General features: G+C 36.1%; 1 protein-coding gene across 1 annotated transcript in view; it reads left to right on the forward strand.

Moving 5' to 3' along the window:
• The first annotated feature begins 294 nt into the window (after positions 1-294).
• LOC128987890 (PIH1 domain-containing protein 1-like) overlaps positions 295-17,253 on the forward strand; it is a 33,905-nt gene continuing 16,946 nt past the window's right edge. The window contains exons 1-6 of the mRNA XM_054408970.1: positions 295-408; positions 9,110-9,210; positions 9,931-10,027; positions 11,264-11,449; positions 12,244-12,390; positions 14,559-14,767. Of these exons, the coding sequence (XP_054264945.1) occupies positions 9,142-9,210; positions 9,931-10,027; positions 11,264-11,449; positions 12,244-12,390; positions 14,559-14,767 (708 nt within the window). The 5' untranslated portion in view covers positions 295-408; positions 9,110-9,141. The remainder of the gene's footprint in view (positions 409-9,109; positions 9,211-9,930; positions 10,028-11,263; positions 11,450-12,243; positions 12,391-14,558; positions 14,768-17,253) is intronic.

Consider the following 17,253-nt stretch of genomic DNA (forward strand, 5'->3'; position numbering starts at 1 on the left):
TTCAATAAGTTAATATTGCACTTGCAACGTTGCCACTTCGAAGGCCGCGGCCTGGAGTTAACAGCGGCAGTGGTGCAACAAATTCTTGACCAGGCACTGTGGGTGTGGAATTATGACTATAAGACTGAGGCCCCTACACATTTAATCCATGGTTATAAGATCTCATAACCTCGATGTCTTATACAACTAGTCTGTCTGAAAGTCAACTTCTTCTTTTATGCTATGTTTGTTTGTTTGTGTTCTTTTTTTTAAATATCAAAACAAAAACAACATTGCCTTGTGTGTTTTCTGCTGAAGGTAAACCTAAACTTAACTTATACATTTTAAACTTTAAAGCTCATCATAACACATAAGGTTAATCATAATTTAATCATTATTAGGTTCGTTTGAGAAATTAACTCCTTAGAGGTAAGTGTTAAACTAGTATTAACACGTTCTCTACCAATCATCACACTCATTTAGTCATTTGTATGTGAGGGCTGAGTATAGTGAGTAGCCTATAGATGGTAGCTAATGTTTTCTTACTGCCCAAGTTCTAGATTCAATGAGGAGTATGTTTTGTCTATGATTCAATATAGCAAATTCAACTTTTTAGGGTTAAAAATTAAACCCTCCAGTTTTGTTGTAACTTAGATACAAAAACTGGGGTACAGTTTCTTAACTGGGCTATGCTAGGCTATTATTGATTGAAACTATTAAATTGAAAATATTGATTAATAATCAATATTTTTAAATGTATTTATTGTTGAATAAAACTATCCTAACCTAACCTAACCAACCAAACTTGCTGATGATGAAAAAAATCGCATGAAGGTTTACTAATGGAATCGATAGTTTCAATCGATATTAGCCTACCCAGCATAGCCCAGTTAAGAAACTGTACCCAAAAACTGTTTCTCCCTCTATTTTCTATTCACTTTATCTTATTTTACAAATGTTTAGGTTCAAGTCAATGACTCTAGTGTAGGCGATGAACTGATGAGCATCGTAGTTCAACCATTGATGTCAGCGATTGATGCACCTGATAACATCGTGGCGAAAACATCAAAAACATCATCACGTTTTAGGGGCTAAAACATTGATGTTAATTGATTTTTTTTTAGTTTTTTAGGCCTATCAGTTTTCTGTACTGCCTCATATAAAAACCTATTGACTTAAGTCACTAACTACTTTACTATCATTGATTAAACACTCCCTTGCTTTGGTGAGTCTATCTATGTTAGACGTTCTAGATTAGCAGTTTTTATTTCACATTTGCAAGACAAAATAAATATTGGTAAGTTAGTAATTGATTGTGCTGGAGTGCAGGAGTACTGCCACTGAATTTATTACAAATAACTTATGAAATTGATTTTTAGGTAGAAATTTTGAACAAACACTTCACAAAAAAAAATAGATAGTAAGTTAGTTATCTCACTTACTCTACACTTTTTAAGTCTAGTCAAGACCCCACTATTTTGGGTCTTGGTCTAGTCCAGTTTGCGAAAATTGTTTATTCAATATTTCATCAGCCTTTCAATAGAATAAATTGTAAAAGCAAAAATTCAAATCTGTTAAGACCAACATTTAAATTTTCTTAAAAACTAACTTGAAACAATTCTATGGGAAACATCTATATTTCAATACTTGGCCAAAAACATCGATGTTTGACCAAAAATCGATGTAGATTACATCGAACATGGATAGAAAAATATTGATGTTTCGAAAACATCGATTATCGATGCTCATCCCTACTCTAGTGGGACAACATAAAAAAATCTGAATTGATTAAACTAGATGCACCTTTACAATGGTAGGCCTAAACCATTGTAAAAGTTTCACTCTTAAGCGGCCCACACACTAGGGCGCTTGTGCGCGCACATGTGACACGCGAACAGCTCGACGCGCATGCGCCTCAATGTGTGGGTAAATGTGCCCATGCGAGGTGCCTGGTGCCTGCCGCCGGACCTTCGAGCATCGTCACAAGTGCGCGAGCTTGCTATGATGCGCGCCAGTCTGTGGGAAACCGAGGCACATGTTCGCGAACTAGCAGTACAAACCATAGCTGCATATACTGTAAATCGGGAACTACAAGGTCTGCGCCTACGTGGCACAGTGTACACTAACTACTGCCCAACGTGTTGCATTTTATTTGTCCTTGTTGTTTGGTTATTATTGACTTCTTTGTTGTGCGGTTTCCTTTAATGGCATAAGAAAGATTTGGTCTGACTTTATTGAGCTTTATAGATCACAAACGTGTTCTTGGGACGTGGAAAGTGTAAACTTTTCAAACAAATAAATGAGAAAATAAATTATGGAGCTATTGATAACCAAATGCAAGGGGGTGTTTCCTGACAGTGACGATAAGTTTGTGAAGACTGAAATTAACTCATTGAGATATTAATATCGATGTGAACCAAATATACTAATTAAATCTAAGTCTATAAACCTCATACTCTAAAAACGACCCTTATACCCTTATATTAAATAATACAACCCTCATATTCTTTAAGAGGCGGTCGGACAGAGATTCTCGGCTGCCGGACCTGGCCGTCACTTTAACATGGAGCGCATATAATAATTCCTCGTTTTCTGGTCTATCCGTGTTCCAAAAATTATTTCCCACACTCAAAACATTGTAAATGTATGTAGGATTAAGACTGTACAATATAAAAATCATAATGTTTAATTATAAGCCGGATATAAAATAAATCATTTCTTACATTTCCCATAAGGAATTGCAATACTTTCTGCTAAAATATAAAATGACTGGAACTATAAACGATTCTGGTTCAAACGCCATATTGAAGAGCATATATTCATTAGTGTATTGAGTGTGACAGATATTTATTTTTCGATGGTTAACATTAAGTTTTGTATTATTTTGTAAAAGCTTGCAAAAAAGCCTTGCTTGCGGACTGAGTACTAGTTCGACGATGTCCCGGCCGATGGCAGCACAGTCGATTGTGGACTACAGAGCACGTTTTCAAACCGCGTCAAATACAATTCATTTAAACTGGCCACAGATCTGTTTAAATAAATAAATAACGTTATGTCGTTACATCCCTGATGTATTATAATGCCAAGGAAATGATGATATTTAATTCACAGGACTCTAAGAATCTAATATTTTCGGACTGTGTATTTACCGTATGTATTAAAGTATTACTGTCATCAGAGATAAAAGTAGTTCTACAACACCCGGTTTGATACAAACTATTCATCAATACAAGTTCCGTTACAAGTTATTCCGTTATAAGTTCAATTTACAAGTTCCGTTAGAATAAACGTCTCTTTTGGTCATACTTAGTACGTTAATTACGGACTTAGCTGTGTAAAGCTGTGTAAATAGCTGCTGCAATACACGGTTTGATACAAAATATTTCCCAAAATGAAAACAAGGTCCAGTGGAACAAAAGCATTTTCTGACATACGTGGTATATACGATCAAGGTCTTCCAGGAACCAAATCCACCCTCCGGACCAGCACTGCGTCGTAGCCAAGCCGGCTTCTGACTCATGGATTATCTTGGAATTGCGATGTCCCGTTTTAGGTCTATAATATTCGAGCTAAGATAAAACCCCAAGTGCCCATCCGAAATCCTATTTATATATTAGAGGCACAGGATAAGGCAAAATCTAGAAAAAACATCCAGAGCCAGATTGCAACTTCAAATGGCGTTGAAACGTAAAAATACGACACATAGGACCTACTGTTTTTTTTTATTTTTATATTTAAATCGTTCCATATATCTATATAAATAAAATACAGTTTTGTCTCTAGGCCTACATTTCTTAGAATCATGCAGTTTCTGGTTACATTATGTTTCATAGCCAAAGAAAGTCGAAACGAGTCTTATCTCAATTTCTGTCTGTCTGTCCATTCTTTCATTCTGTCAGTGACGCCAAAATGTCATTTTACGCGGTCTACTCCTAGAAAACTAGAATACCGATCAAGGTTCAAATCATTTTTCTGTATTTACTGGATTAGTGAGTTTCTTTGGCTATAAAAACATGGCCCCACTTCCTTGAAAACAAAATAACGAACCATCAAAACCCCAATTTTGTTCGATTTTTGCCCAATTTTCTTCCAATGTTTACTATTAAACTTTTATGAAATAACGACCAGCCATTTGGATTAGTTCTCACTTCTAGCTGTCACATATGATATGTTTACATTAAATACTGTTTACAAATACCACAACCATTTCTGATCAAGTTTTGTAAGCACATCCAAACCAAGTGGGATTAAAAACGTTGTTGCCTTACTTAGCCGGTTTAATTAATCGCAAGTGCAACGATTGTTCTTGAGTTTTGATAACCGGGAAAAGGCCGTGAATCAGTGTTGTATAGTGCTCAGTGCCGGGAATATACCGATCATCGTTTAGAGATTACGTAATCTTTCAAATAAGAACCCTTTGTTTGGATAAGGGTTTTTCTTCAAACTGTCATTAATATGTCAACATTAAAAGCTGCTTACAAATAATGCTATTAATGAGAAATAACTTTGATTTTCGAAAAAAAAATCCAAAACCAAAGGGGATTAATAACTTCGATACTGTTTGAATAGGTTTGAATAGGCGAAACATGTTGTGAGTTCTACTTACTACAATTAAACTGTTGACGTAAAGGTACGTACCTCATATTAGTCTAATTAATCAGTTCAGGGGCTACATCATGAATTTTAATTTTACTTCGATACTGATACCAAGATACCACATCAAGTGAAAGATTTTTTGGGCAAACCATAATGAATTTTTAAAGCTTTACGTTGTCAACGTATCAATGTTTTGTGGACTGTGTATTTATTTACTTATTTATATATTTGCCGACGGATTTACACCAATTTTACAGTTTGATAAGGATTAGGCCTAAATACGATTATCATAAAACTTGATGACACTATAAAAACTTTTAAATAAATAATTTTGCTTGTAATTTGCTTTGGTTAACGCGTAGCAAATCCCCTAATTCAATTCTGTATTTCTGTGAGTATGTCTGTTGATAACGCATTAATGTGCTTAATTCTCAGTGTTTCGTGGAAAAGACAAGAGCACCTTTGTTAATAAAAATTTCAACCTGAATAAAGTGTGCAGTAGTGAGGTTGATGTAGTATTTTAACTATTTTAAACCAGTGTGAAAGGTAATTTCAATTACAGGCCTACGTTAGGGCTATGCCTGATAGATCTAAAAGAAATTCCTTCTATCATTAGATATAAAATATGGACTAAGACGGTCGGGTGAGTGATATTATATTGCGAAGCACTCGTATATTCAGTCTTTTGTAAACATGTTCAAACATTTAGTATGTTATAGTCTTTTATATTTTGAACAAAATGGTACAAATCCCATTTCTGTAAAAATTACGGTTCAAAAGTTATTGTAAATTATGTTATTTTCCCATAAAAACCCCATAAAATAACAAAAAAATCGGATTTTCCCAAAATTGGCTCGAAAAATTTTGTTAAAAATTTAGTATTTTAAAGTCCTTTAAATTCTGAACAAAATTGTACAAATCCCATTTCCGTTTATTTACTCTCACCGCTTACACATGATAAAGGTTGTTGGAAACCTTGGTTGGTTTGGTTGTTGACAAACTTATGGGAGAAAGTATGTGTCAGAATGCTGATACCGTTTATTTAAGCTCTTTATAAAGGCCTTTAGAGAAATTGGGAAATTTAGTGTTTAGAGGGTCAAAAATTAGAAAAAACAATTTTTACCCCATAAAACCCCGTTCCCATGGTCCGATCATGCTGGTTCGCGAACTCATTCAAGTTTATCCCGCCTCCCGCCTTACACCTTCAAACAAAATTTCATCAAAATCGGACAAAAATTACTCAAGTTTTCGTGTTCATGGACACACATGTATATAAAAATTTGAACGAATGGTGTTTTTGGCCTCTGGGGACATCAAAATGATAAAGTAAATCGGTTCCGGGCGTAGGTCTTACCATGCTACTTACTTATAGCTACCTCATTAGGTACAGGGAAATTCGCTAAAATGTATGGGATAGGCCAAGTAGTTACATTATTGAGCCCAGTAGCACTAGTATATTATTTATAATTGAATACATTATCATGTATTTTTATATTAAAATACATGTGGATACATCGAAATGTCTTACTGAAAGTGCTATTTGTATCTCCAAAACATTTGTTGTGTGGAAAATTAGCATATTGTGCGGTGACGAACTGAGACCTGCTGAGACGCAAAGGGTGGGTGAGCGAAGGTAGCAAACCAGTGAAAGTGAAACGTGTGGTGGGACAATAGACAAGGGCTAGGACACAGGCTGAGGGTAGTCGAGTTGATGCTTTCAAGTTTCTAGGTAACACAGGGTTGTCAACAATCTTAGATCCCGTTATGCGACAGCCACGAAACTGGTGGCCAAGGGTGGTACTATTACAAAAGTCTGTTTTGGGAGGACTGTGTTGTTGCTCGTGACGCCTGCAAAATATGGGATACGGGACTCTATCCGACCGCCTCTTAATAACTTATTTCCCAAAACCCCAAAACCATAATACATACAACTAATAACTACCCAATTAATTAGTAGTGTATAATCAAATCCGTTTTTTAAGGCAAATTTTATTCTTTAGTGACTTTGCTTGCAACTCTAAAAAAATGTCCATGTTAAAAAAATGCAAAATAAAAAAAATAGTAAAAATTAACATGGTGACGATACAAAGGAGTTTATTCGAATGATTTCAAAATAACTGTTGAATTTGCTGTTATAGCCCACTATTTTCATGGTCAAAGACGGTGGTGCGCGCGCAACCAATTGAATCGCACATGTGCCTAGAGCCGCTCACAGTCACCTCACCACGAGCCACGCAAGGCACATGCGCGCTAGTGTGTGGGCCGCTTTAGTATTACCCCTCCGTCGGTCGCACCTATTTTCTTAACACAACTGGTCGCACTAGATATCTCTCAGAGTCAGCATTTTTCCTTAAACATTTTTTTTTGTACTTTAGACATATATTTCCCCCCTAATTTGTATTTACTTTATATAACAACTCTTGACCTAAGCTATAGACTTCATACATATTTCACACCCAGGGCCGTCCCTAGGGTTGGCGGTGCCCGGAGCAAACGTGGTCGTGGCACCCCCTCTCCCCACAAGTAGTAATTGCATTCGCATATTTTTAATACTATGTTAATACAAATAGCCGCGGAACGGCACCCCCTCAGCCACGGCGCCTGGGGCAGGTTGCCCCCCCCCCCCCTTCGGACGGCCCTGTTCACACCGTCTAAGCATTTCTCAATTACAGTAGAACTCCAACTAACCGAATATCCGAATCGCTTATTTCAACAATTTAAAAAATGTAAAGTAATAATAAGTTTCGCAAAATATCAAAGAATTGTTACTGGGCCTAAACAAATTTAGCCACTGTGTAATTTTGGACTTTTATGGAACACTATTAGGCCCCCCCTAACTTAATAACATGTATAGAACACTTGTGCTATGAGCATTGTAAAATGTAAAAATGTTCTGATTTAATTTATTATTAATTAAAAGTTCATTTAGTACCGAAAATGAGGATTTTTCTTGGAAATTTCCGGAATTCCTGTAAAACTCCGACTATCCGAATGGGGTCTGGTCCCAATTAGGACGGATAGTAGGAGTTCTACTGTAGTAAGTTTACTTAGATACTTGGAGAATTCCCACTGGTATCGCATCAGCGACGTGGTCGTCAGGTTTTTATACATTTCTTCATATTAATTTATATAGATGGATTCATTTCCTCTTCAAGATTGTACATGGCCTAGACATATATTTCATCAACACTGTAGTAGGCCACTTGACTTAAGAATGTTTTTAGCAGGTTCTTGAATTTGTTGATAGAGGGCTCTTGTGTGATGTACTGAGGCAATTTATTGTAAATTTTAAGTTTAAAACAAATTTGTCAGACCATACACATTCCATTAGATAGGTTACAGTGCGACCATGCCCGTCACACTGTATGTAAAATTAAACTCAACGTTTTCTTTGCAGGATGAAAACAGTTTTATTTATTTCTATATTTATTGGAACTACCTAGTTTGTGTATGATATAATATCATATAAAAACAAGACCAGTCCCGTTTTTATTTTGAAATACATCACAAAATAAAAACAGGACCGGTCACACTGTATCTATCAGATACAATAAAGCAAAAAAATGCATATGTGTGCAAGAGTCAAGAGACGACGCAAACAATGATACTGAGGTGTGAAGGGGAAGGGTAGGAAGCAGCACAGTGGCCAAGACAGGATTTGAGGCAATTTTTCATGTTGTGGTATCTAATAGATAAGGTGCGACCGACGGTTAAGATCCTGAACCAAGTTATAAATGTTCAAATTTCAACAAAAATATGTCTTTATTAAATAATTCTGTATTAGTTTAAGGTCAACAAGAATAATGAAGTTCACTTGAAGGCACTTGTTAAATCAACGATTCACTTACTAGGCAGTTTGAACTGTATGTTGTGTACTTAAATAAGTGAGATTTGAGGAGGATTCAGTGTGAATGCTTTGCACGGGTCAGCTAGTTTAGTTGTAACTTATTTAGAAAGAAGATCATTATTTCTCTTAAAATCATCTAGGTATAATTCTTAGGTTTCTTTATTATGTTAATATTGTTATGCCAGTGTTTTTTTTCCTCTTAGCCAGTCTGACACGTGGGACATTTAGTTTAAAAGAATATTATATGAGTCAGCATATTTTATTGTGTTGTGCATTGTAATTTTAATTATTGTAATACTTGTATCAATGGGATAAAATAAATATTCTTATTCTTCTTATTCTTATTCTTAAAGATTTAATTGTTTTTTTTTCACTCTTCTAAGTCTGTGGACCTGAGATCTCGTGTACCTGGTTCTTGCTGTAGAATTAGCCTAGACCCACTTCCCATCACTTCCCAAGAAAAAATTTTAATACTTGAGAACTACCGGTACACATTTCTTTGAGAGTTTATTTTGTAATCCTTTAGATTTAGCCTTCTAAAGATCTAATCATATAAAAACTCAAATAGATAACTTTTGTTATTTAACTTTGTTTTTAATTTTAGCTCGACTGACTACTAAGAAAGATACTAAGAATTACTAAGATTTTATCTTTAAAGGTTAATGTAACATGTATTTCTGATTCCAGGAATTATCTGCTAACGTCTTTTTTCTTAAATAATGGCTGATAGGAACAAGATCCTTCTTGATGTTGATCCAACTCTTTTAGAAAACAATTTACTCCTGAAGGTACTGCTAAAATACTTACACACTTTAGTTTTCTGTCAGAAAAATATGCCTATTGTAAAATAGTTTATAAGTATATCCTACTAATATTATAAATGAGAAAGTTTGGATGTATGTATGGATGTATGTTTGTGACAAGTGAACGCGAAAAATACTGGTCGGATTGGGCTCAAATTTGGCATGATGATAGCTCACATTCCCGATTAACATATAGGCATTATTCTTATTTCAAAAATCCTTTCGGGCTCCGCCCCAGTGGCTCTGGAGTTTCCCATGTTAACCTTATGACAAATGGAATTATTGAATCTTAACAGCTGTTTCAATTAAACAAGTTGGTTCTGTTCTATTATGTTCAATAGCATTAAAGTTACAAGGATTACCAACAGGGTGCAGCACTATTATTTCTTTTACATTTATGACAACAGCTAATTTGCAACCAAAAGGTGAGTGAGCGTAGCGAACGAACTTCAACCTGGAGGCGAGTTAGCGTAGCGAACGAGCTAACCTGAAGGCAAGTGAGCGCAGCGAACGAGCTCCAACCTAAAGGACCGTGAGGACCGTAACCAGGACGTGATTGAGCCATGCGAACGAGATAATCTTGAAAATTAAGAAGTTAAACGGGGCAAAGCCCGCGGGTTACAGCTAGTAAGTGTATAAGTTTAAATGGTAATGCAGCATAATTGAGAACTATCACCGATTTTACCACAATACATTTTTTTTTAGGATGCACCTGATGACGATGACTTGGACAGTTTTATTTCCACTTTAAAGTCCAAAGGAGCCACTAATACGCCATGGAAATTAGTCAAACCAAACCCTGGTGAGTTAATATTGATTTATGTTCATTTTCAAAAGAAACTTTTTTAACATTTTGAATTGTCTTTTAAGAAAATTCTCTTAAACCAATGTATTTATACTTTATTGTAGGCCTAGGCGTATTGCTGATTGTTGTTGTTTTAAACAAAATCTTTGATCAATCAAACCAAACCATTTATGTAACACAGTAATTTCTAATACATAGTTTATAATGTTCTGCAGGCCCGGGAACTTGATATTTTCGAGTCTGGTCAGACCAACGGTTGGCACGAGAGATCTGTACGGGCAGAAAATGACTGGGCTGTTGGGCCAAGCTTGAATTGAGTCGTTCTAAACCCAGCGCAAACTATCCGCGACAAAGAGCATTTACGAAGATACACAACCGAAAATTGACGATTTTTCGTGGGAGATGATGATGTCCCGTGACCGCAGAAGATGTCCAAGGTTTTTTTTTGCCTCTGAAGATGCTCATGACTTCGCCGCGACTACTGATGCTATCAAGTTTGCCAAGACCGCAGAAGATGATCTTGATTTTTCCGTGACCGAGGAAGATGTTTAAGGATTTGTCAAAGTCGTGGATTTTGTTCATGTTTTTGCCGTGACTACTGAAGGTGTTCTCGATTTGACCGTGACTACTGAAGGTGTTAGGGGAGTAGGGAAGTAGCTATTACTATAGGTGGCACGGTAAGACCTGGAGCTGGCACCGATTACTAGAGGTCGTCCAGTGGTCAAAAACTCAACCAAAAATATGTACCTATGTACATACTTCTCTATTTTTATCCCACTCTGTAAATAAAACAAGTGATTGATTTTCTGATTATATTTTGTTGTTATTTCGTCAACAGCATGGCAACCCATAAGGCCCGTGTTAATTTTTAAAATTTAAAATTAATTTTTTGTGTTTATTGTTTAGCCTATTTTAATTTATAAAGAGATTAACTGCATATCTACAGGAAAATATCTGTCTAACAATATGCATAGATTTTCCCTGCGATGTACACGAGCTGGGTTTAAAGAAATATGCTTGCCTATTAATATATAGATTTTTCTACAGGATACTTCTTTGTCAGTTTTTCATCTTCAACCTTCTAACTTAAACCTTAATAGCATTCCATGACGAACAATATTTTATGTAATATAGGCATTCATAGAAGTAGTATATATAACTCTAGGATATATGATAAGTTCATGATAAATTACACTTACAGATTTAGTAGCCTGCATACAAATTTGTCAACAGGTTTTGTGGTAAAAACCCGGTCAGAGAGTGGTGAGAAGATTTTCCTCAACATTTGTCACACGGAAGACATTCCTCCACCACGAGAGTTGAGTGATGCAGAACTTATAAAGATTCTTGAGTCTGAGGAACCCTCGAGCTACCGGCTACCAATGAGCATCGGAGATTTACACCAAGAATCTGACAAATGTAAGTTCTAAACTTGGTATCAGAAACCCCTTCAAAACTAATTGAAGCATTGGTAGTAGCTGGCATAAATTTGTGGTTGTCTTTCTATGGTCTAGTTTTTTGTCACTTTATCACACTTTTGATACAGTAACGAAACTGAGGCTTATTTCACTCTAGATAAGGCTGGAAGGAGATAGCTTTGTTATTGATTAACACGTTCGCTGCTACGGACGTTACGGAATGTCAACCGGGCCAGGGCGCCAGGAGCTAGGAACGTTCCGGAACGTCACTGTTCATTGTTGTTTAACGTTTCCATGGATCAGCCAGCTCGTCGCGAGCATCCTATATTTCTTTGCAGCTCGTGGGGACGTACTTTTCTGACAATAAAAAATATAGTTTCCCAAAATCACCACCAGGGTCGTTTATAACAGGGCTTTGTTCCACCTATTTCCTGCTAGATAGCGACACTACTTTACCGACTGCAACCTGGGTAGTGCTGCTATCTATCAGAATCACTTAGTACTAGGTCCAAAGCCAGTTTTATTGTAGAACATTGTCATCAAGTATAACTAAGGTTGTTTTTACTGTAATTCAGTGTATCGGCGGCAATGTTATACGCAGCGGCGAGCGTTAGTTCAGCTCCTGGCGCCGTCCTGGCATCTAGCGGTCAGCAGCGAACGTGTTAATATCAGTTAACTATTGCTACAACAAAACTGAGCCAAATTAAAATAAATTGGAAAACTAGCTAGTGTAGAGGATCTGTCTATTGTGTATTTAAAAATAAGTGATCAAAAATCAAATTGTCTTTATTACAGCTGGAGCTCCATGTTCGGTGTATGACATCGCCATTAATACAACATTCTTCCACAAGGTGGAAACTAATCAGCTGTTCCGTTCGTTTCTCCTCACTGTGGTGCTGGGGGGAGTTGGGGACAAGTACAAGAAAGAAATAGATACCAATGGTAAGGTGTATTATGCTTGAGTCATAGATGTCAATCCAGATTTATTATATACTGATTAGAGTACATACTTACATATACAATGTGCATGGTTTTTAGTTTCACCACCAGATGATTTAAAAAATAAAACTACAGTAACCAAAATCAAAATTACAAGAAAGAAGAAAAAGAAGAAAGTAAAATTAATTCATTTTATGTGGCGATGCACAGGAGCTGAGAAAAACGGTTTTTAATAAACATGCTTGTCTATTAATATATAGAATTAGCCTCTTATTAAATCTCCATAAGAAAAGTTTAATTGCCATTTTTGACCCAACTAATATAAATATTTTCAAAGTACAAATAAAACCTGCATATTATATAGGACCAATAACCTTTCTTTCGGTACAACCCGCGTGTAATTCGGTCCAGCAGTATGGTCAGGCTAGCTGTCATAAGTTTTGCAAAAGTTTTTTTTAATAAGATAAAAACAACAAACTATTTCAAATGAGTGTGTAGATAAAACCGCAATCTTCTCTTTTAGCGAATTTCCCCTATAGGGAATGAGCTATTACCATAGGTCTCATAGTAAGACCTGGACCCAGGACGGATTTACATTTTTGTTTTGAGGTCCCCAGAGGCCAAAAACACCATCCGTTAGAATTCAAATATATATATATACTAGCTGACCCGGCGAACTTCGTATCGCCTAAGTTATAGGTTTCCCCTAAGACAGACCGATGGAAAGAAAGTACCGTTACGTTTAATTTTCAAGATGATCTCGTTCGCATCGCTCAATCACGTCCTGGTTGAAGTTCGTTCGCTACGCTCACTCACCTTGGGTTGTAGCTCGTTCGCTGCGCTCACTTGCCTTTAGGTTGGAGCTCGTTCGCTACGCTAACTCGCCTCCAGGTTAGCTCGTTCGCTACGCTCACTCGCCTCCAGGTTGAAGTTCGTTCGCTACGCTCACTCACCTTTTGGTTGCAAATTAGCAGTTGTCATAAATGTAAAAGAAATAATAGTGCTGCACCCTGTTGGTAATCCTTGTAACTTTAATGCTATTGAACATCAAAGAACAGAACCAACTTGTTTAATTGAAACAGCTGTTAAGATTCATTAATTCCATTTCTCATAAGGTTAACATGGGAAACTCCAGAGCCACTGGGGCGGAGCCCTTTTAAGAATTTCGAAACGGGAAATAGTTTACGTCCGATTCGCATACCTACAGAATTTACACACCAAATTTCATTACGATCGGTGAAGTCGTTCCGGAGGAGTTTGCAGACAAACACTGTGACACGAGAATTTTATATATTAGATATGTGTGTGTGAGTGTGTGTGTGTCTCTGTTAGCACGATAACCCGAGCAAAGATGATCCCATTTTGATGAAATTTTCTATAAACGTGTAAACCTAAATTTATTCAAATGGGTTCGCGAATCAGCATGATCAGACTATGGGAATGGGGTTCTATGGTGTAAAAATTTGTTTTTCCCATTAGCCTAGCCCAGGGTTGCCACCCTGATGGCGACCCCGATATTTATTGTTTAGGGAATTTATTGAGTGATTTATTGTTAGGGGAAAATCGGGACATGCCCCCCTCCATATGGATTAACATAGGCTTAAATAAGGGCATAAGAAACCAAAGTCGGGATTGTCCCGACAGAATCGGGACGGGTGGCAACCCTGGCCTAACCTGCTTGTCTATGGACATTTTTTTTATGACATTTGGATAATTTATTTACTTCATACTAAGATATCAATATTTCAATAAAAAAACACTTCTAATTATCTTCCTTGTATTAGCAAACTCATTCAAATAAATAATATATTAATAGGAAATAAATCTGACAATTTTAAAGGAATAATTTATCGGAGTTCATGCCAGGTAAATGGAAATTCATTTTGTCTGCAGGTTTGCACACGGTAACCAGGTTTGTAAACACATCAAGTATTGTTGTAAGACGATTTTTATCATATCTGTACCGGTATGTAAAATGTTTTTACTACAAGACGACAAATGATTTTCTTTTGTTAGAGTTAAAAATGTCTTTGTTGAACCTTCAGTTATTTTTTTATAAGATAATTAATAGCATTTTAGCATTACATAAAACATAATAGCTATTACAAAACAGTCTACTTTGATGGTTGTTGAAAGTCTCCTGTGCATTTAAAGAAAGTGTCATTTTACAGATTATGTAATATTGAAAAACCGTAAAGTTATGGGGTCCTTGCAACACCACCGAATAGAACAGAGAGCAGTTGCTACCACTCCTAGGAAACTGTTGATAGAGGAGGTGAAGACGGAGTTTACCAAAGACAAGCCTAGGTTCAGGATCATCAGGGAACCACCTGTAGGCATCCCAGAAGTTCTCACTGTACAAGTTCACATCAAAGATGCTGTAAGTATTTGCAGATTCAAATTACGAGGTGTTAAAGAATTGTATTTCTAGTTGTAATTGCTAGAGTGAGATTTTTGTATGACAAAAATTAGCACAAGCAATTGAAGTGATTTCATACGGTATGTTTTTTTGGTAATATATGGATGGATTGTGACTGTTATGCTGGCTTGAGATATTTTAAAATACTTAAATAACATGGGAAAATGATAGAAGCTTAAAATATAGCTTGCTTTGAAACATATGTTTTAAAAGTAACTAGAGGACCCATGCTGCTCCGCAGTGTTAAACTAAAAATATAATATGCAAGAACTAATCAAATTTATGGTTTTTGATGACCTATACAGTATCTTGATACTGATTCAAACGATCAATAGCTCAATTTAAAGCCTATAACTTAATTACTGATTATTTTGAGTCTAAAACATACATGAACAATACTGGAGCTATTGATTTTTAGTCATAGAAAAACCTTATGAAAAATAATGTTTATGTTGGTTGTTCTCCTTGCGTTTGCTTGAAACTCGTCCGATTTGAATAACTAATACAGTAGCTTAAATGAATGCAGGGTTTTCACTGAAGGTCCTTAGACGAAAATATATAGGATTGTATAATTATAACTGGTGAAATACATCTTAAATTGAAGTAAGAATTCGAAAATGAATCAAATTATGTTTTTCGGTCAAATAATACAGCAGGTAAATATATGCCGATGCACTTACTTCGATGGCCGATGATTGATGTGAAATCTTTGTGTGTATGCCTTCAATTTAAGACCCCAATCATGAAAATCGGTTGGGTAGAAGAGCCAAACACATTCGGAAAAGAGAAACCAAATTTAACTCCCATAAGAAATAAATGGGGATAAAATGTTGTTGACGTATAAGCCAAATGGGGTAATAGATACATTTATGCCGATGCTTGATGACAAATCTGTGTGTGCTTACCTTCAATTTGAGACCTCAATCATGAAAATCGGTCGGGTAGAAGAGCCAAACGAACTCGGTAAAGAGAAACCAAATTTAAGTCCGATAAGAAACATGGGGAGCAAATTTTGTTGACGGATAAGGCGAGTGGGATTATAGATAAATATATGTCAATGCTTGATGGCAAATCTGTGCGTACATACCTTCAATTTGAGACCTCAGGTCGGGTAGTAGAGCCAAACAAACTCGGCAAAGAAAAACCAAATTTAACTCCCATAAGAAATACATGGGGAGCAAATTTCATTTACGCATACTCCGAGTGGAATTATAGATACATTTATGCCGATTCTTAATGGCAAATCTGTGCGTACATACCTTCAATTTGAGACCTCAGGTCGGGTAGTAGAGCCAAACAAACTCGGCAAAGAAAAACCAAATTTAACTCCCATACGAAATACATGGGGAGCAAATTTCGTTTACTTATATGCCGAGTGGGATGATGGCAAATCTGTGCGTGCATACCTTAAATTCAAGACCTCAATAATGAAAATCGGTCGGGTAGAAAAGCCAAACGAACTCGGCAAAGAAAAACCAAATTTAACTCCCATAAGAAATACATGGGGAGCAAATTTCATTTACGCATACTCCGAGTGGAATCATAGATACATTTATGCCGATTCTTAATGGCAAATCTGTGCGTGCATACATTCAATTCGAGTCCTCAATCATGAAAATCGGTCGGGTAGAAGAGCCAAACGAGCTCGGAAAAGAAAAACCAAATTTTTTTAATATATAAGATTTATCTATAAACTAAACTTACAGTGTACCATGTTGTTTTCTATTATGCAAAGTGAAACAGAATTATCGGGTGCAACCTAATTCAAAAACTATTTTTTAAATCTTAAAAAACTTAAGAGTTGTATTTATTGTACCATAATGAACATCATGAACCTTTATTTGCTGGATAAGATTCTGACTATACCTTCACTTTTTACATGAAAAATTAAGGTGGATCTGAGCAGTAATTTCCAGGACACTCTAAAATAATTTGCTCATTAAAATCATAGATTAAGAGGCGGCAGGAGTCAACCACCACGCTACTGGCAGGGCCTGCTATTTAACATGGGACTAATTTACTTTTCACTTAACTGCAATTAAACGATTGCGTATTTGGCATGGATCAAAAAGTAGTATTAAAAAGCATAACTTAACCGACGTGTAGCATGCAAAAACATTAAAAAAAAAAATTTTTTTAATTTGTTTTTGTTGAAATAAAAAATATTATTTTCCATAAGGATTTGACAGAACTAGTTCAATGTTACAGTAGGTAAACGTTATCGTAAAATTGTGAAATTTGGCTTACAAGTAACCTTATATATTCAGTCTTAAAACTACTTTTTAGTTTTCTTGAAAAGTGAATTGGTTTCAATGTTTTTCGTTGTTTTAAAATAACTCTACAACTGCAACCCCCTCACGCGCAGCGCGGGGCGGCGTAACAGTTCAGCGTTCTCCACACAGATAGCACTAGCGTCGATGTGAAAGAAAAGGCGCGCAAAATACAAA

This window comes from Macrosteles quadrilineatus, unplaced genomic scaffold, assembly GCF_028750875.1.
Source record: "Macrosteles quadrilineatus isolate MER2022 unplaced genomic scaffold, UCM_ALF_1.0 Scaffold_2__2_contigs__length_208266976, whole genome shotgun sequence".
NCBI classification, from domain to species: Eukaryota; Metazoa; Arthropoda; class Insecta; order Hemiptera; family Cicadellidae; genus Macrosteles; species Macrosteles quadrilineatus.